This window comes from Marmota monax, unplaced genomic scaffold (genome assembly GCF_021218885.2).
Source record: "Marmota monax isolate L192 unplaced genomic scaffold, Marmota_monax_Labrador192_F-V1.1 WCK01_AAM20220418_F8-fsc00078, whole genome shotgun sequence".
Classification (NCBI taxonomy): Eukaryota; Metazoa; Chordata; class Mammalia; order Rodentia; family Sciuridae; genus Marmota; species Marmota monax.
This window is the reverse complement of record NW_026694865.1, coordinates 4,226,750-4,247,500: the sequence shown is the minus strand read 5'-3', so window position 1 is coordinate 4,247,500 and position 20,751 is coordinate 4,226,750. Positions and strand designations below refer to the sequence as shown.

The 20,751-nt window shown below is 39.0% G+C and overlaps 1 protein-coding gene across 1 annotated transcript in view; it reads left to right on the top strand.

Moving 5' to 3' along the window:
- The window catches only part of Iqch (IQ motif containing H), a 136,236-nt gene that overhangs the window by 32,810 nt on the left and 82,675 nt on the right, over positions 1-20,751 (top strand). Inside the window, exons 7-9 of the mRNA XM_046426689.2 lie at positions 7,667-7,750; positions 11,748-11,923; positions 16,638-16,910. Coding sequence (XP_046282645.1) covers positions 7,667-7,750; positions 11,748-11,923; positions 16,638-16,910 — 533 coding nt within the window. The remainder of the gene's footprint in view (positions 1-7,666; positions 7,751-11,747; positions 11,924-16,637; positions 16,911-20,751) is intronic.

The window sequence follows — 20,751 nt, the reverse complement described above, 5'->3', positions numbered from 1 at the left end:
GGCACTTAAAGCAAGTGTAGCCTTGTGGTCTTTTTCTCTTTTCATAGGAAAACTTGCTGTAGAATCACCCTGGAAATAATGATACTCAGACACCAGTCAATTGTGGCTGCACTAACTTATTTGAACCCTTAAAACGAAAGCTAAGTACTGATAACCACGTAATACATTACAGTTGTAGGCGTTTGGCTATTTGCCATATAGTTTTGCACACACAGGAATAATTGCTTTCTTCAAACCATGATCGCAGAAAAGACGGCCTTTTAGTAACATATTTTACTATGAAACATTTATAATGTACTTTTAAATGTATAGTTTGATAACCCAAACATTAAAAGAACATATTGCAGAGTAACCTCTTTGTTATAAAATTTGATTGACTGTTATATATTGCATGTAGGGGTTCCTAGATGTAACAAATATTTTAGCTATTTTTAACCCACAGAAGTGGAATGTTATTGACTAATTGTTTAAAAGAACTGATTGGCCTTATAATTTTATAAGTTGATAAAAAATTCTTTCCAGAATATATAGGTTGATCTCTTAATGGGATATTACATATTTTTATCATTTTTATTAATGAAATATAATTATAACAAAATCGTATTCCATAGTTCATAGCAGAAATAGAATTCTAGGGTCTATTTTAAGCAAAATCTATCAATCTAATAAGAAGGAATCACAATAAAGAATCCTAATTCCTCTAGAAAGACCAGAGGTCTAAATAAAAACTGCAAACTAAACTTGCTTCCATTTCCTTTGGCCAAGTTATTTCCTTCACATTTTAACCCTGGGCTTTTTATTATAGCACATCATAAGTATATGTACTGCTATACTTTAACTCAGGGACGTTTTAACATATAGTCATTTAATATAATGTGTCAAAAATTGGCCTCCAATGCTGAAAGCAGATATCTGAGGCCACTGTCAGCCAACTCAATCCCAGTGGTGAGTCTCCCTTCTCATCTCTCTTCCTCTGCCCTCCAGCCCCCTTTTTGTACTGGGGATTGAACACATGGGCATTTTACTACCCTGTTACATCCCCAGCCCTTTTTTATTTTGAGACAGGGTCTTGCTAAGTTGCTGAGGTTGTCCTCAAACTTGCACTCCTGCCTCAGCCTCCCTAGTCACAGGGATTGTAGGCAGGCACCACCACGTCTGTTCTCTTTCTCCTTTAAAAATACAGATGGGTGATATATTGAGGTGGGATTTTTTTTTCTCTCTTCTTTACATAATCTTTTATTTCATTGGCCAATCAATGTAATCGCTAAAAGTAATTTACATAATTCATCCTCAATTTTTTCTCCATGTGCATTATTTCAGTAAATTCTCCTTAGGATTAACACGATCGTTGGTCTCCAGAATATTCCATGCCATAAAAATTGTGGATGGTGTTATTGTGAAATTCATGAAAAATATTTTTCAGTTGGTCTGTACTGTCACAAAAACATGTAAGAAAAGACAGAAATGTGCTTTTGTGAGCAGCTGACCATACACTGAATGGAGAAAGCCCTGAGGCTCATGAGACACTTGCGTCCTAACTGCATTCCCTTCCCCAGGAGGAGAGTTGAGACTCACCTCTCTGTGAACAGGGGCGGAGGACTGCGACTGTGAGCATGGACCTGAAGTTGTTTCTAGTGTGCCTCTAAGCACATTGCCATCTCTCTACTTTCTCACTTTTGAGTTGACAACTCAAAGATTAAATAGGTTCTGTTCTTCCATCCTGGGCAGTGGGACATCTCATCCAGTCTTCACAGTTGTCTGAAGGTATTTTGGCAGCTAGAGTTCATAATTGAGTTACGAGTTGCCACATGAGATCCTTGGGACAACCCAGCTGCCAGCATCCCCCAGGCAGCCTTTCCCAGAAATACCCAGGTCCTTGGGGGTCAGCAGCAAAGTACACTTAAACTTTCAAATTTCTTTATAGCCCAAACTAAAATCAAAATAACATTTGTATTCTTCCATATCAACAAATCAACACTTACTCACTGGTTAGATCACAGTTAGCCCAATGACCCTTTTATATGAAAATGTCCAACTGATCTTGACCCATAATACAGAGAAATAGCATTAAATTGGGTGTGAAGTGACACCTGTTCAAGATCTTTTCATGAAATGGATTAATATTAGGATATGAACAGAAATGAATTTTGCAATATGCTAAATAAAAATGTTATCTCTTAATCTCCTTCCTCCTCATAAAAATAGCAAAAGGTTTATTCAGCTATTCTCAAACTTTTTTGTCTCAGAACCCCATTAAACTCATAATGGTAACTGAAGACCTGAAAGAGCATTGGCTTAAGTGAATTCTATCTATTGTTACTTACTGTATTAGAAACTAATGAAAGGAACTTTAAAAGTACTTATTAGCTAATGAACCCACTGCCAATGTTAATCTAAATAACACATTTTTACAAAATAGAATTATTTTCCTAAACAAATTTAGTGAGAAGAATGGCGTTATTTGACAGGTTTGCAAATCTCTTTATACAATGTGGTCGTAGTCTCATAACTGCTTCTATATTCAATCTGTTTTGTATGTTCTTCAGATGAAGTATACGAAAAAAAAATCTGGCCCTATGGAGATAAGTATTTGGAAAAGGGAAGAATATTTTATGTATTTTACAGTCTTTTCAGAAACTGTATATATTCTTCTTTGGCTTTCTACTAAATCCATAATAAGAACTATTAGCTGCAATGTGGAATTGCAGTCATATTGGTAAATGTTTTGTGTTTTGTAACTTGTGAGAGAATAGACTTTGAAAGGCAAATAACATCTCAGTATCATTTTTTAAAATATGTAAATTTTAGGGGCTAGGGCTGGGGCTCAACAGTAGAGCGCTTGCCTAGCACGTGCAAGGCCCTGGGTTTGATCCTCAGCATCACATAAAAATTAATTAATTAATTAATTAATTAAAGGTATCGTGTCCAACTATATCTAAAAAAAATTTAAAATATTTATTTTTTAGTTATAGTTGGACACGATACCTTTATTTTATTTTTACATGGTGCTAAGGATCGAACCCATAGCCTCATGCATGCTAGGAAAGTGCTCTACCTCTGAGCCACAACCCCAGCTCATGTTAGTATCATCTTGAAAATAGTTTTGATTTTGCAGATCCCCTGAAATGACCTTGATACTCCCCAGGTCCCCAGAACACAATTTGAGAATCACTGGTTTAGTTGCATGCGATGTTGAGCCAGTCACTGACAAAAAGAACAAGAGAAAGTTCTCATCCTTTTGAAGGGGAATCCATTTGACTATTTGATTTGAGAATGTTTTCACAACTCAGGGTGATCAGATGCCGATCAACCACTTGGTACTCGGGAGTCTGTTGTTAACCTCTTCTCTGCCTTGAGTACCACCGTGAGGCTAGGACTTGGAGACAAGAGAAAAAGGACTCACCCACAGGGTAGTGAGCCAAGTGTTAAAGAACACGGGATCTTCTGTGACAACAGGGGCCTGTCACAGAGTCACACACCAGTGCCACTGAGGCCTGGTCACTGAACATGGCCTTGCTCGTGCTCTTGGATTTCTATAGCCGCAGTGAAGGAAAAGCCAATGTCAGCAGGCTAGTCCTCCAGACACAGAGGCAGTTAGCTTCACGTGGGAGTGGGGCCTGGGAAAGGTGGCGAAGATGGAGGGTATTTCCAGTCACCACCAATGGACATTCTTGATTCAGAAAGGACCAAAAGTAGTTGAACCACTGTAGAGGAAGCGCTCAGATAACCATCTTTGATGTGAAGTGGAAGCAGTAATGTTTCCACTTCATTTTGTTTGAAAAAGTAAATTTATTTGAGAAAAGATGAATGGTTCTATCAAATGGGGATTATTTTGCAGGTGATGAGAACAGGCATCAGGAAAGAGGCTATGTTCCTCTAGAGAGAGAGAGAGAGAGAGAGAGAGAGAGAGAGAGAGAGAGGGCCTCCATCTGCCAGTGATGTTTTCCTGTGCTGATAAGGACCTGAAAAAAATCTACAAATCCTGCTTTTCATTCTTTGAATCTACCAGAAGTTCTCCAGTTTTAGAGGGTTAAATGGAATAGAGGGAATGAAGAGAACACGCAGGAGAGAGGGCTGAGAACATAAGAGACGGATTCTTTGCGCAGACCCACAGGTGCACAGGGAGCTTACACTCTGGAGTGGTCCAGGAAGACAGGGAGACAACACAGGTGAACAAGCACATGGGGGGACGTGTAACGATGAAACGAGAAAGTGTAGTCTCCGTTGTGCCAGAAATTGACAATGAGGGGAGGCTCAGAACCTTCTCAGAAAAGCCTGGGTCGGGCACAGCTGAGAGCAGCCAGGGTCTACCCTCTGCATAAGGCACAGCTGTACTCTGGTGGCTCAAGTAGTTTTGTGCTTGCGGTGATAACACCTTCCCTATGTTTAAATGAAGTTCTTTCTGAGACTCTCTTTCTGAGTTTGGCTCAGCTGAGGTTAGGAAAGAAACATCAAAACACAACAGCAGCAATAGTTACTGAGTACCTATCAGGTATCAGGGTCTTTGACCCTCCCTCACCTTTTCATTATAGGTGGAAAGAGAAGCAGGGATCTGACAGGGGTGGTCCTTGGTGGAAGCAAGGGAAGATGGACAACACCACAGACTTAATGGCTTCCAACTATACACATGTAGGAGCTTTCAGCTCTGTAACCCAAATGTGCGAGAGGGGTAAAATTTAAGTGTCAGCAGAGCTGCCTTCCTTCCTGGAGGCTCTAGGGAAGAATAGTTGTCCTTCCTAACGTGTAGAAGCCATTCACCAAGGAATGCATGAAGAAGACTCTCAGCCCCTTTCTCTACCTTTAGGGCCAGCAACATTGCAACCCCTTGCCTTTCTAAGTCACCCCTCTAACTTCCTACTGTTCTGCCTTCTTCTTCCACTTTTCAGGACCCTTATTATTTCACCAGGCCCAGCCAGATAATCCAGAATAATCTCCTTGTTTTAAGGTCAGCCAATTAGCAAACTTAATTTCATTTACAACTTTATTTCCCTTTTGTCATGTAACCTACCACATGCACAGTTCTGAAGATTAGGATAAGGACATGTTGGGATGGCCATTATTCTGCCTACCAAGACACATTGAAAATTAAAGTGAGAAGAGTCAAAAGCACTTTTCCCTCCTGGAGTTGTCTGTGCCCACTTGGAGAGTCTAATCTTTTATTTCATGTAACTAAATTGATAACAAGAGCTAAATATGTAGTAGCTACACTGCATAATAATTTGTACACTTATGTGATCTTGGAGAGATAAGGCGCTTACCCCAAGTTTCCTCATCTATAGCAGGACAAGGTTGAGGTTGATGGTATCTCAAGCATCCCCCAGTGGCTGAGCACGATGGTGCATGCCTATAATCCCAGGGGCTTGGGAGTCTGAGGCAGGAGGATCATGAAGCTAGCCTCAGGAATTTAACAAGGTCCTTAGCAACTCAGTGAGGCCCTATCTCTAAAAAAAAAAATATAAAAAGGGGCTAGGGATGTGGCTCAGTGATTAAGTGCCCTTGCATTTAATCCCCCAGTACAAAAAAAAAAAATCCCCCAGTGTTCCTAGTCTGATTTTTGAAGTAGCCACATCTTTGTAGATTATATTACAAGCAATGTATCCTTGCTACCAGGCATGTCTGCTGAGCTCCCCAAAGCCACAACATCCTATTAAGTCATTGTCATATTCAATGCTTGATGCCAGAACAATGGGGGGATCTTTTTGCCTGGGTGTCAATAGATGTGCCTGTGGATGTACAAAACATGATAATAAACCTGATCTCAAAAACAATTGGCTCTCAACTTCTGCCAAACTGATGGCATGTGTATGTCTTGTCACAGAACATCCATGCTGCTTGTCACGGAATTCCTGGTGGTGGTTGTGGTGTGCTTTGGAAGTGCACATACCCCATAATATTAAAATACCTTACACTTACACAGTGTTTTGCAGTTTACAGTGTTTTCATATCTGTTACTTTATGCAACCCTCTACATCAGTGTTGTTGTTAACATGAGATTCTTTAAAATGGGTGTATTAGTAGGGCTAAGAGGGTAACCAGGTCTATCATAATTCTGCAGAGGCATCTTGTATGCCTCCTTGATCAGTGGTAACGTAGCTACCAAGTAATTTGACAGAAAACTGACATCAAGCACTTGAATGAAACACAGACTTTTCCCTATGGGCTGCCTATGCAGCTACAAAGTGATCAAACATCTTTTATATTTTAAATTGGACATCATCTTAATGAGACATCTTATACTGCCTTTTATCTCTACTTCTAAAAGGAAATGCATTCCTGGTGTTCTCTCAGGCCCTCAGGCCCTAATCATACTCCATTGCTTAGGCATTTTTCCTTATTTTCTTATAGTCTTGATATATGTTATTCACAATATATCTAACATTTATATGAACACAGATAGATTTATACACATGCAGAATATTGCAGTCACATATAAAGACAACCTTGAAATCGGACCTGTCTGTATTAGCTTTCACACATGGAATGGTTCTCTAAATTATTTGAAAGTCTAATAATTTTTTTCTAAAATAATTCCAACAGTCCATTGGTCCTTCTGCCTCTTTAATTCTTAAATCCATATACATAAAGCAAAGAGAAACTTCCAGATGAGCTGTAAGCTCATTTACTTTCCAGACATTGTCTAGCATTTAAACACTGACATCAAAGCAAAGAGCCAATTATCAGAGTTCATTTGGTCTGAAGCCCTGTTGCCTGAATTGCTATAGTTTTCCTTATGCTGAAAAGAAAAATTAGTGTCACATCTTGAAGCTGTAGCCTATAAAACCACTTCATCTACAGCAGTTGAGCTTGAAACATGTGTTTGGGCTCACTAACCACAAGGAGGCATTGAAGCATTTCTTCAAAATGTGAAAAGCAGTTTTATTTTTTAAAAAAGTCACACCTTATATTGCTGGTTTTATATAATAATGACAGTGCCCGTGAGCATGCATGTCTTTTAAGTTCCTGTCAGGATCCACTCCCCTTGCCCTCCCAAGACCTGAAACATCAGCAGAGAGTGTTGCTGTTTTCATGGAAGATTTTTGGACAGTAGTAATCTGTACAAGTCTTCCTTCTACTGTTTCCAATTGAAAGGAAGGTAAACTTCAAGACTTTCCTTAGTACTGACAAAGTCATTGTCTTCAATTTTATTGCACTTTGAGAGTTCAAAGTTCTTTTTACTGAGAGCAGAAGCCTATTTCTTTGATATGAGAATTCTTTAAATACAGTAAGGGGTTTATCTGAAATCTGTGTGTCAGTTTAGAATGATTCTGGAATACATCTTCAAAATGCCACACAGGACTCACAAGTTAAAAAGTTGAAACCATTTCTATAACCTGAGCATAATGTTCTTACATGTAGTTTTGAACAGTCATGGTGAAGGTCAGAAATTTTCTCCGTGTTTTTGTAATCCTGATTCTCAGGAGCTTTGTTGGTATTGAAAATAGGAACCTCTCTGTTGCAGGAGGTGCTGCTTAGCACATTTCCCAGAATAATGCTTAATCCCCAGAGAAATAAGGACCTCGTTCTCGGGAGTTGTCTTATTTCTGTGAGATGCTGCAGAGAAGACATTTTCCTCAAAATGTGGACTGTGACATTTTGAAATTCTCTTGTGCCATTTTGCTCTATCGACTTGCTCTTTCTGGGTTTTGACACCTCGTTTGCCTTGTAGGATATTCCCAGCAGGCGCGAGAAGGTGTCACCGACCTCAACATACAGCAGAACAGGCAACTGGGGCGGCTGTGTGACATCATAGGTACAGTAAATAGTTTTAAACACATGACTCTTTGCAATGTTTGTCAGTGAATATTGATACAACGTTTCTTCTTATTGTTATATATTTTTTCTTCTACAAGGAAAAAGCTTAGGTTTTTAAGCCACTTGTAGGACAATTGAATGTTTCATTTTAAGTAACATCCACAGGGAGATCAACTTGAATAAAAATAAGCATTTTAATCAATTACTTGGGCAGTTTTCTAAATATATTTTTCCTGTAGGTTTGGATGAGAATTTCTCTCCTATATACAAAAATCTTCTTGGTTTACTGAATCCTTGCAAGTGTATGAGACCAAAATTGTATATTTGTGACAATATTGCCTAAGATATTAGCTGAGGAATCACTGGAAGTTGGTATCAGAAATGAAGCATTGTGTTGTCATCGTAAAAATAACAGAGAAATGAAAATAGATTTTTAAAGAAGCTTTTCTGTAAATATAGAGCATTTAATTATTTTTAAAAATGAAATGCCCAGTGAAGGGAATTCTTAGAAACACAGACCTTGATTAAGTGATGGCTACATCTTTGTAAAGTCAAGTCCTGATATTGGTTTGGTCAGTTCTCAATCAGCCACCTACTTGGGTCCAGGAGAGAAGAATGTGTGAATCTGATGACTTTGATTGACACTGGTCAAGGCCAGAGTTCAAGGTAAGCTTAAAAATATATAGATTGCAAAGCCTAAGCAATAACATCAAGTTGGTTAAGGAGAAACTGGCCAAAGTATTAGGACTACACAAAAATTAGATCTTCATTAGTTATCAGATAAGAACATCTTTGTTTCGTTAAAATATAATTGCTTTGGCCCTTATTTAAGCCAAAAAAGAAAAAAATTTTAAATTATCAATGACCAACTTAGCTGGCTCCCTGGAATGACATACTTTACATGATTCATATATATTTCAGCATCATTATTATTTTATAAATGCCATTTGGTGACAAAAAGACATCAGTACTAGAAATTTACAGTGTCCTAAAATAATAATAATATAATTGCTTTAATCTATTATCTAGGCACTAATATTGTTTTTCAGCATTATAAAAAAAATTTAATGATTTGAGATTGATTTGTTAGTGCTGAACTATTTCAACCAAAAACCTGACTGGATGGAGAGCACGGAAGTGCACCAGAGGGCAGACTTTGCTCTCATTTATTTGAATTAATTTTTTTCTTCAGCTTTTTATATATCTTTCTATATATAGAATGAAGCATCTCTTTACCGAAAGATGTCTTTACAGAAGATTCTCATTACTAGAAAAGACTTGAAAACATTAGGCTTCTCTTCAAGTTCAGTAATTCAGTCTGTGTCCACCTGAAATGGAAAATTTTTGCTAATACGGACATTTCGGAAGCATTTATGTCTTTTCTCATTACATTACCTTCATGATACAGCAGTGCAATCATGTAATCGCTTCAAGAAGAGTGTTTAGAAGTAGTAAATGAAAGAAAAAGTACTTTGTTAGGCAATAAAAATAGGAAGAAACTAGAAAATTGAGTAATAATTTTGAGGAAGAATAATCATTCTTTTTATTCCATTAGTTGCTAAGAAAAGGTGTTGATTTTTCTGCTTATGAAAGGGAAACAAAGATTTGATCACACTTTTGATACTGACCGTGAAGTCAGGATTGTCAGTCAGGTAGACCCCCGTGGATGGGACTTTAAATTCCTAGATGAATAAAGTAAAAGAGTAACTGATTTTGACTATTGGTTAACCATCAAAGCAACTTTCATCTTCATATCAGCTCCCTTCCATAATTACCTGTCAATCATTGCTGAGCATTGGTAGATTCATGATGAAATCACATTAATACTGGATACTAGAATTAGTGATATGTATTCCTTTGCCAGAAGTGAACCAGAAAGGTGAAATTAGCAGCATGATTTCTTATTATTTGTAACCTCAAAATTTCTTCCCAAAGAAAACTTATTTAGTTTTCTTCTGGCACAGTCTATAAGTTATTTTTGTGTCCTTTTATTATGCTTTTATTTTTAAATCACCAGTTTGGTTTTAAAATACACTAATTTGATAAGACACTGATTTCTTCTTCAAAACAAAGATTTTGAGATACCTAACTTAATTATGCAGCCACTGGATACAAGTTATTAACTACTGTCTCCTCAGTTAATTTATTGTAAGATTTATGTGGCAACTTGGTTTCAAAATTAAATGGGCCAGTCAGGCAGAGTGGCACATTCCTATAATCCCAGTGGCTCTGGAGGCTGAGGCAGGAGAATCCCACATTCAAAGCCAGCCTCAGTAATTTAGCAAGGCCCTAAGCAACTCAGCGAGACCCTGCATCAAAATAAAACAAAAAGGGCTGGAGATGTGGCTTGGTGGTTAAGCCCCTTGGGTTCAATCCCAAAATTAAATGGGCCATTTAAATACATGTATGGAGTAACTACTTCAAGTCCAGCACTGGGTCAGTTCAGGTCTCCAGAGTGGGAAATTTGTCCCAATACCATGGGTCTCACTAAGTGACTAAGATGTTGTACTTCCCAAATGTCTCCATTCTCCCAAATCCCTCTGTCACCCCACCTATGGACTTTGCACTATTATCAGGACTTGGGGGAATATAGGAAAAAAGTATAAACCTTGAACGTAAGGAACCTGGAGAGATTAATAGATTCTAAACAATAGAAGGGAACAACAGAGGACACTACTTCATAATGCTAATCTTAGGGGCTGATTCAAAGGAGCACAGGTGTGAAGGGATCATTGCTGGCTGGCCTGGTCAGGGTGGGCCATGGAGTAGATCATGCACCTATGCCATTTATCGAGCACTTACTATGTACCAGATACTGCACCAGGTGCTTCACATATATTCTTTCATTTAATACACACCAAAACTCCATGCCTCAGGTAGTTTTTACTTTCCCATTTTGCAAATGAAGGAACAAATGTTTAGAATGGTTAAATAATGGGCCCAGGGTCCTGGGAAGCTGAGCCAGAATTTAGTCAGCCTATTCTCTGTGAACTTTGCCAAAATGAACAGAGGAGTCTTACAATCTGCAGGGGTCCCTCCTGCCCAAGGAAGCACTTTCAGTACTCCCTCCTGGAACCTGTCTGAACACCTGGCCTGCCTGCTCCTCCACTATGTTTTGCAGCTCTTTGTATGAAAGGGTTGCTCCTGGAGAGCAGCATCTCTGTCACTTTGATGACTGGATCCTTTCCATGTCTAGCCAAGTACTTTGTTCCTACTTATATTTATATCCATCAGCTATTTTATGAATGAATGAATAACTCCATTGGCTGCTCATTTCCCATCCATACTCCCTAAAATATTCTGCAGCATGGGGTGAGTAATCTCATCTCACTATTCCATTTGGATGGGATATTTAATTAGGATTTCTTTCTATGTGCATAATAAGAAGCACATCTTAAGAAAGAGAACAGTTAAATTAAGATGGTGTTTCCTTTAGACCAAGAATCACTAGATGTGCGATTTAAGTAATATACTCCTCTTTGGGAATGAAGCAGAGAAAGGTTGGTTTCTTGAAATAATCATTGCTGTGGTCATAATCAGACCATTTATTTGGACAAGACATTCCCTGAATTGGCCCTGTCAAGTCCAAGTAGAGTAAGAAATTGCAATTTCATCAGCTTTCTAAAGTTAATGGCTGTGTTTTATAATTTGCTGAAGTTAATGGGATAAATTCCCATTGATGTTAATGGGAGTTGTGTAGCTGAATCCCTGTGTATTATTTGAAAGTGGATTTCCAAGGTACCTCACAGTCCTCCTTCCACAGGAAACACTGCGTGTATTTTGTTGTTGGTGGTGTTATTCATATAGAGAAATGCTATAGTGCAAAAAAACAAGCTGCCTAGATTGCTAAAATGTGTGCAAAACTAATGCAAATTAACTTCATTATGGCTTATGGATATATTTTTTATTTTAAACTGCACATCAATTGGATGCCAGAGTTCATAATGTCATCTACCTTTATACCGGTAATTAACATTGTGCCTGTTGTGTTTTAGATGTCAATGTGAATGTCATCTACATCTGCTCCCATCATATGAACGACGAGTTAGTGCTGTATTACAATAAAATCCTGAGTCTGCACGCAGCTGTCAAATCAGGGAACCTTGAGGACAGAAGTGACCTGCAGGACAGGTTCAAAATTATCACCCCTGAAGCTGTAAACTTCTTCCCTGTGAGTTTGTCTTCTAATTACTACGGCTTCAGGGATGCAGTAAAATTAAATTGGAAATTTTATAACTTGCAACGCTCTGGTACACATCAGTGAAATATTATTGCAAGTTTAACAGCTTTACTGATTAGACTACTAGTTGGACTGTAGGAATAAATATCCCAGTTTAACTTTCAGATTTAGTTGAGTTGCCCCTGCCCAGTTTCTGTGTAACCAAAGCCTAATTGCATAGTTATTGGTGGCATCAAAGTAGGTGGATTTATAACATCATCCTTTTTCTTAGTTTTGTGTGAGGATGCCAAGGGCAGAGAAAGGCTGGGCCTGCACATGGTCACAAAGCTACATAGGGACAGAATCTTGACAGGATTCCTGTTTTCTGACCTCCACACAGGTGTCCCCACCTTAGAGGAAGTTGAACTGACTTATCATGTCACATGGTACCTAAGAAACAAGGTTCAGATTTATTGTTTTAAAATGCACTGATTTTTAATGAATGGAATGAATTCTGAGTGGAATCCATCCCTAGACAAGAGCCTTTGAAAGCTCATGGAACCTCAAGGGTAGGGTTGAAATCAATTCCTCTCATTTTGGTATTTAAGCTTTCCACGTTAAACAACCAGTACTTCTCCACCCATTGGACTATCCAATTTTGAGGAGACTTTTTTTGTATAAGTAAAGGCTCTAAATTTTCTGATAAAGGTAGCCCTCTCCATTTACAAAGCTAACACCCACCAGCTGCCAGAAGGAGTTTCTTCAGATCCACTGAAGAGGCTGGAACTCGGGATTTGTGAGAAGCAAAGTGAGTGAACTAAGGTTTGTGCAGTCTAATCACACGTTTTCTCCTTTGGTCCTTAGAGCAATGTAACAGGACCAAAAGGATCACTCTCATTTTATGGCTGTGGTGACCAAGGCTCATTTTCTAGTCTAAGGTTCCTATAGGGCCAGAGTGTGAATCAATTCTTGCCATCCCAGAAATCTCTCATGACCTGGAATAACTACCTTGCTCCGGGATGGCTCCGTGGCCTTGGGCAAATCTTCACATCTTCAATCTTCATCCATAAGATGAAGTGATGGGTTAGCTAATTCCAAAGTCTTCTCCAACTCTCTAGTCCTGCCCCCTAAGAAATCTCCCCTTACCATGCACTCTTCAACCTGCAATCAAGAGACAGGCAGTCAGCCTAACCCCTGCAGGGGTCTAGTCAGAGTGTACGTTGGCATCTCGGCCAGTAGAAACAAGTTCACAAGGCTTATACCTAATATTTCTTTTCATAGCTTAAATTCAAATTGTTTGAGTAATTAATCACTCATACACAATCAACTTTTTAAAATATAAAAATTAAACTCTCGCTTTCAAATCCATTCCTGTGCATAGTTAGCTATAGCTTTATTTCTTTTTAATGGGTTCAAGAGATTGTATCAGTGCTGATTTTCATTCAAATGGATGGCTTTGAGGAGATTTTTTTAAAGCATGCCAAAAATCTGTTTGTACATCTCTCCAAGTTACTATACAACGCTTGAATTGGTAATGGCAAAATGTGCTCTTATAAAAGTCATCATGTCTATTTTGGGACATTTTAATGCCTATGAAGACATTCTAAACAACTACCTTTTTTTAGGCTAAAAAAAATCAATGGTGTTCGATTAAATGGAGCCATAATGTGAGGGAATTAGAAACATTTTAGATTCTTTGTCACAGTCATGTTAATCTGCTGCCTGGATCCAACGAAACTGATCTTTTCTAAATGGTCACACAAGACCTGCGGTCAGCAATGTGTCCTCTGCTGTCACTCACTCACATTTGAATCTTCATTGAATGCAATACTGTGGCAGCATCTTGCCTGAGGAATACGGCCCACAGATGACTAGCACATGGAGCTGCAGAGGATACTTGCCAAGAGAAATAAGCAAACCTAGAGGAGACAGAAACCCATCCTGGCTGGAAGTATGCTCAGAACTTTCCATTAGGTTCTATGGCCACATCTGCTGTCTCCTCTTCACAGCTCATCAACCCTGTAGACCTTCAGCGCTCCTCTGGAAGGCAGGGAACTGTGGCTGCCGTGGCATGTCAGCCGTGCTAACTGGGTTCGAATCCTGCTCTGCCGTTGACAAGCTGTGTGACTGGGCAAATCACTTGAGCCCCGATTTCCTTTTTCTCCAAAACAGGGACTGCTGATCACGACAGGATTGTATGGATCCAAGGAGAGAACAGACACACAGGCCTTGCCCTTGTTAACTCACCAGGACTGGGCCCGAGAGACACCTCCAGGTGCCCCAAAAAGCTATTGTTGATGTTGTAACTCAAATCAGCAGCTCCCTGGACTATTTATATATTTATTTTTCCTTACATTTCCTCATTGGGATAATTTGTGGGAGAAGGAAAGTAGCAAAATAAACAGTGACCAACCAGGGGATCAGATCCCACCAGGTGCTGTCACTAGGCAATGTCCAAGGGAGCACTGAGTTTCCTAGAACTGCACTTTCAGAAGTACATTTTAAAAATGAATTTAAATTATGGTAGAAAAGGCATATTGCATAGATCAAAGGAGTCTAGAATAAAACTCCTCATCTGGAGGAAGAGTCCATAGGGTAAATCATACAGCTCTTCTCAAAGGAGTCCTGATTTTTTGCTTTTTTGTTGTTGTTGTAAAATATACATAACACAAAATTTACCATCTAACCATCTATAAGTATACAGTTCAGTGGCATTAAGCACCAAATTTAGATTGTTATGCAACCATCATCCACAGCAGAAACTCTGTGCCCACTAAACAATGAATGAGAACCTGCTTCTGGAGCAACCTGCCACTTGTACCTCACCACTGCTTCTACCAGCCATTTTCAACTGGCAAGTTTCATACCCATTAAACAAGCACAGAAGAGCTGTGGTTTTAGGGAGGAAGTTATTTCAGAGCTGGAAGAATGCTAGAATATAGGAACTGACACTCAGGAAGGCTGAGAGTATTTTAAGTCCCCCAGTTAGTTACAAATTCAGGCAGGATTGAAATCCAGGGGATTTTCCCAGGCCAATTCTCTTTCTCCCACACTCAGAAGTTATTCTGTTCTCTAAGAGTTTGCAAAACAGTGCATTGGATATCCCTGGAAACAGTCACTGAGTATTTCTCCTTATTTTTATGTGGAGAAAAGCAGATAATTTTTCACTAAAATTGAAGTCAGTGCTAGTCTATAAAAGACCTTCGAATTCCCTTAAGACTATGCCATATTTGCATATATTATCAGTATGACATTTTAATAGCTTTAATTTTGAAAAGTTTTTTCCCAGTAAAAATAATTACTACCATTTATTGACTATCGACTCAACATCATGCATTGTACCAGGTGTCTTATATCTGTGACCTTACTTAGCCTTAGAGCAACCCCAGGTATGGGTATTTTTGCTCCCCATTTAACACCTGAAGAAATGGGCTAGCAGAGTCTAAATTCATAAAGCTCATAAGTGAGAGAACTGGATTCAAAGACAGATCTCTTTTGACTCTAACACCCGATGCTGCTGTGCGTGCCATGCTGCTCTTCTCTAGAAGTAACATGATCTTGGTTCTGGTAAACCCTGCTGGGTAATGTCTTTCCCATGCCCATTTCCACCTGACAAAATCTTATCCATACTTCAGAATCGACCTCAACTCCAGCTTCTTTCATGATGGTAATACTAGCCGAGAGTTTACTAGGTACTTACAAGTGCTTTCCTGCTTTACCTCATTGAATCCTCACAGCATCCCTGTGAGATACCCATTTTACAGATAAGGAAACTGAAGCTCAAGGAGAATGAGTAACTTGCCTTTTCAGCTTTCTCTACCACCCTATGGCCTTTGTCTCTCTCCCCTGATACCTCTGAGGAACTCGGTAGATCCCCATGGTCTCATTTACCTTGAATTAGTCATGTGTTAAGTATTCTTATTTGGTTCCCCACTCCTTGAAAACAGAAACATGGCTGTATTAGTTCTGGTGTGTGCTGACCATATGGTTCTGTCCTCTGCTCCTATTAGGCATAGATAGAATGACTTAATTAATTGAATAAGACAGTCACATGCATTGCTGAGCTGGGTCTAACTTGTCAAAATAAAATAAAAAGAATTTGTCATTGGAAAATAAATTTGAGTTTTTCTGGAATTTTCAAATAATTTCTATTCATGAATCCTTTCCAAAACGGTTACCTAGAAACTATTGGTACTCACTACAAAAGTGCATATTCTCAGAAATGGACTTTGTGATAGAATTGTGGAAAGAGGATATCAAGTGAAGCCCCTCTTTCCTACTGAAATATTTTTTTTTAATTGCCAGATTAGGGGTCTGTATAGTGCAGAATATACTATGGGGCTTTTTTCTTCATTTTTTGGTATTGATTTTCTAGACACTTTAGTGTTAAACCACACCAGAAGTGTTGCAGAGATGAATCACTATTATCCAAAGGCCGCCAGCCTCTTTTCCTTCTGACAGAAGGATAATTCCACGTGGATCAAATAAATACAGATGTGTAGTAATTAGTTCTACTCCCAGTGAGCCTATTTCTAACACACTAAAGATGTGAGCGATTATGGACCCTCACCCCAACAGCTTTTATCAATTTAAACTGCTGAACAACAGGATAGGTCATAACCCACCCTGCTATTAATAATGTATTTATTATGTGCCACATTATAAATTAGGTGTATGGACTAGAGAAAGGACACCTTCTAACAGGAATAATCTGATCTTCCCCCAGAAGCATCACATGTGCTTGGCCACTCACCTGATGTACAGTCCCAAGGCAATCAAAAGAATAAAGCATCTCATCCAGGGAAGAGAGGCCTACATCGTGGGCGGGTTCCTCCACAGAGATGACTTGGCCGTGGCTGACATGTTAGATGTGCCCATCTTGGGCACAGAGCCTGAACTCGTCCACCTTTACAGCACCAAGTCCGGAAGTAAACGGATCTTTGACAAAGCCAATGTGCCTGTCCCTCCTGGGATATACACCCTCTTTAATTTTCAGCAGGTATGTGGGGTCGACCAATAAGGCTCTGTTCAAATATTTCCTAGCCTCTTGATTTTGTGCATATTCAGGGGATCTGGAGTTAGCCCCACCCAATGAAGAATATAGAAATACTTGAGTGGATTGGAAGGGATCTACATTGGGCCTTCAAGTTTTAAAGCATCTTCCTATTGGTCCTGTAAAAATTGCTGGGATTTCCAGAATATTTACTCAGTTGGATGAAGACATTGAAGACTCCAATTGGGTATCATGTGGGCTAATCCACCCTCAATATTTAATACCTTCACCTGGATTAGTTCATCACTGTATCACCCAGTCAGCCATGTAGTAGGACCCTAGAGACATGGGAGTCTGTTTTGGCTAACAGAAGCAAGTTTGGGAAGCTCCAGGGAGTGAACCTCCCTGCCAGGTCAAGTTGCAGAGTGCTATAGATAGTCTTGTTCCTGTGAAAAAGCTTTGGTTCCTCCAAAGGGCCCTAAAAGAGGAGAAAGATCCCACAGAGGTCAAGAGAACTGGCTCTAGGAACAAAACTGCTTTCGGTTTTCCTCTGGACCAGGTCTGCTGCTCTGCGCTCTTCCAACACATGGTTAGGTCCCCAAATACTTAGAGAAATACACTAGCCACTGGAAGCATTTTCTCTTTGAGTCAGCCCTGGCAGGTGTTCTCTCATTTAACTGCCATCTGTTATCATAATAAAGAAAATTAAAAAACAAAAGGCCATTAACATTCCTAACCTCTGTTTCAGTCCATCTCTTGACCATCACTCTGAGCCAATCACAAATTATCTCTCCTACTCCCTTCTAGGAAGTATTCACAATGAGGCAGTTTATGAGGGCCAGTGTTTAGGCTTCTCCTTTCTACTCTCAGTGGCCTGCTCATGATAGCCATTGACCCCCCAAATCAAGCTTTCAACAGATCATACCTTGCAGAGACTAGTTTAAAGGCACGGTGAACTTATTAAATTGCCCTATAGTGTCTCAGTCTTGCTAGAATGTTTCTGGCAATGTGTGGACTCCTGGAGGAAGTACAGTCTTGCAAAGGCATAAGCAATTTTAGTGGAAGTGGGATGGAGAGGGCCCCTGGGGCTCCCATAGTCTTTTCCTCTACTGGAATTTGAAGAAAACAAGGTAGGTTGCTTGACTCTGCTTCCTGGTCAAATTTTTGACTGGCAGACTTAATACAACCAAAATATACTTTAAAATGACACAAGTTCATGCATGCATGTTACGTGAAATGATCTCCAAGGCTTTAAAACGTCTTGTAATATTTATACTGAGTCTTAGCTTCATCTTCACTGACGATGACTCAGGCAGTCTTTGCTCTAACATATTTGAGGGCTTTGTATGTTAATTGTGGTTAAAGATGTAATCACATTTAATGCAGTAAAACCCTGAATACCATTATTCAGAAGTAAGATTAAAAACCTTTCCATCAGATTTGAGGGATCTTATTCCATCTGTGGTATGTACAGATTGTATCACAATAACCAAGTTATAACTGAGTTCTACTCTGTTTGGAAAACATACATCTGAAGTCATCAAGAACTGAAGTACTCCTTTGAGATTTTTCCAGAGAGTGACTACCCTACCTAATCGATCTGAGCGTTTCAGTATTTTGAATCTGCAGATGGTAATGAATCAATAACACTGACTTTTTACCAATGTGCATCATAAACTTAAAGCTGGTGAAAGAAAGCTGTGATTATTTTATCTTAGGTTAATAAGTATTCCTGAGTATTAGTTGGATTTTTGCAGCAGTCATTTTTCTATTTCTGCTCTTTACTGTATAAAGTGAATCACAACTAAAAAATATTATATCTTTTGAACAGATAAACTCAAACAAAAAATAACAAATGTTTGGAAATAGGATAAAGTCATTCAGTTTATGATTAACTGATTATCATTATTATTATTTTTTTTACAAATCTAGCATGTGCAGAGAGCACTTCCTATTTTGATCCATAAAGTAACCACACAAGTTCCCTTTCTGGCATGTGCTTCATATGAAATATCGACAGCTTTGGTTAAATAATCAAAAATGGCAATGCTATTTTAAAGCACTGTTCAATTTTCACTTAAAGATAGCACATAATTCTTTCCAGTGGTGCAGTCTTTACAATACTATTGATTGTTTTCATTACTCTAGGGGATCCATCAAAGGATGCCCATTTATAGGATTCTTAGAAGCGACAAATAATAGGATTTGGAAGAAACAAATAATAATTCTGTTAGTAGTTGAAAGCTCCAAATATACAATATATCCAAATATATGGGGGGAAAACACTATGCCAGAACACCTTTCCTTAGACTAGCAACATAATTTTATCTGGCACTATGGCCATTTCCACTTTTTCCAAGCATGATCACAATACAGGAAAGTATGACTAAATGTAGAATCTGTCCTCTCCACACATTAGAGAACAAGGGGTATGATTTTGGAAGACACATTAGAAAAGCTTCCTAGGCTGTGTTTGTTACTGTATGCGTAGACTTGTCATTTGAACACCCAAATCATCCAGAGACTCTACTTGATAATTAGGAAGCTAAGACAATTTCATTGCCAATCTGACTGAACATCCCATATTTGCTTGAGGTTTTAGGGACCCCCAAGTGTGGCCATTTTGCTGTTTCTTCCACACTGCGGTGTCAAGTACCCTCTCTAATAGCACTTGCTGCGTAGACAGAATTCAAGTGAACAGATTGTGCCTTTAAACAAAATCATTTTGATCTTACAGCTCCAGACTGCAACAGAACTTATCCATCTTGACTCCTTTCACACTCTTTAGTTTCAAATAAGGTTTCAGAAATCCATTTGGTGAGTGAAGAAAAGGCATCAAGAGAGAGAAGGGTTAAGTGCTGTGGAGAGTACCAATGCAGGAGACATTTCCAAGAACAAGGCCAAGCGCCCTTTTGTTGCCTTCTGGGAAGTAGAGACTGGAAAATCTAATGAGAAGATGAGACAAAAATCATTTCATAATCTAATAAGCGGTTTTTCTGCAAGGCTCTAATAAGACAGTACTACTTATAACTAAGAAGTCATGTTATAGACTTTTGTCAGATTCAAACACACCCCAAATGGCTTATTGACCGTCAACTGAGTTGCTTCTCGGGCTCCTCCTCTGACTTCTTTCTCCACTTCGCCCTTCTCCCGCCCTCTGCACACTGGGGTAGGCAGCACCTTGGAGAGGGATCCAGCTTAGGGTTTGGAGTCAGAGCAACCTGGGAGGAATCCTTGCTCTGCCACTCAGTGCTGTGTGATTGTGGGCAAGTTGTTTAAATCAAGCAGCCTCTGTTCAGATGCAAAATGGAACTAACAATGATGCCATCCTCATAGGCCATTGTGAGCATTTAATGAGAAAATTCATGTGAAGAACTTTATACAGAGCCAAAGGCCTGTATAAACAGAGTTCAGTAATCTTAGGTATTATTGTTACTGTCGTCATCCTTTTGATTTTAAAGCTTGGGATTCTTTTCTATTCCTAAAACTTCTATGTATTTGAGGTCAGTTCTTGAGGGAATGCTTCCAATAAAATGTGGGGTAGTGTATATTCCAGGAAGGCTCCCCTCAGTGTTTCTTCTCCTTCATCTGCCTCGTTCTGGAATATATGTGTTCATATCATGCAGACAGTAAACTTGGCCAGCCAGACAAATGCATTTCATGTATGATAATGAGGAAAAAATTAAATGTTTTATAGGTTATGGCATTTAAAAGCTCAACAAAGCTCCAAACAGTTAAAGTTTTCAAGACTATAACTCTTTATAGTCTTCAAACTATAAAAAAATCATTTGAGGAATCAATAAGTAAGCACATAATTCTCTGAAAAAGAAAGGAAACAATACCAAGA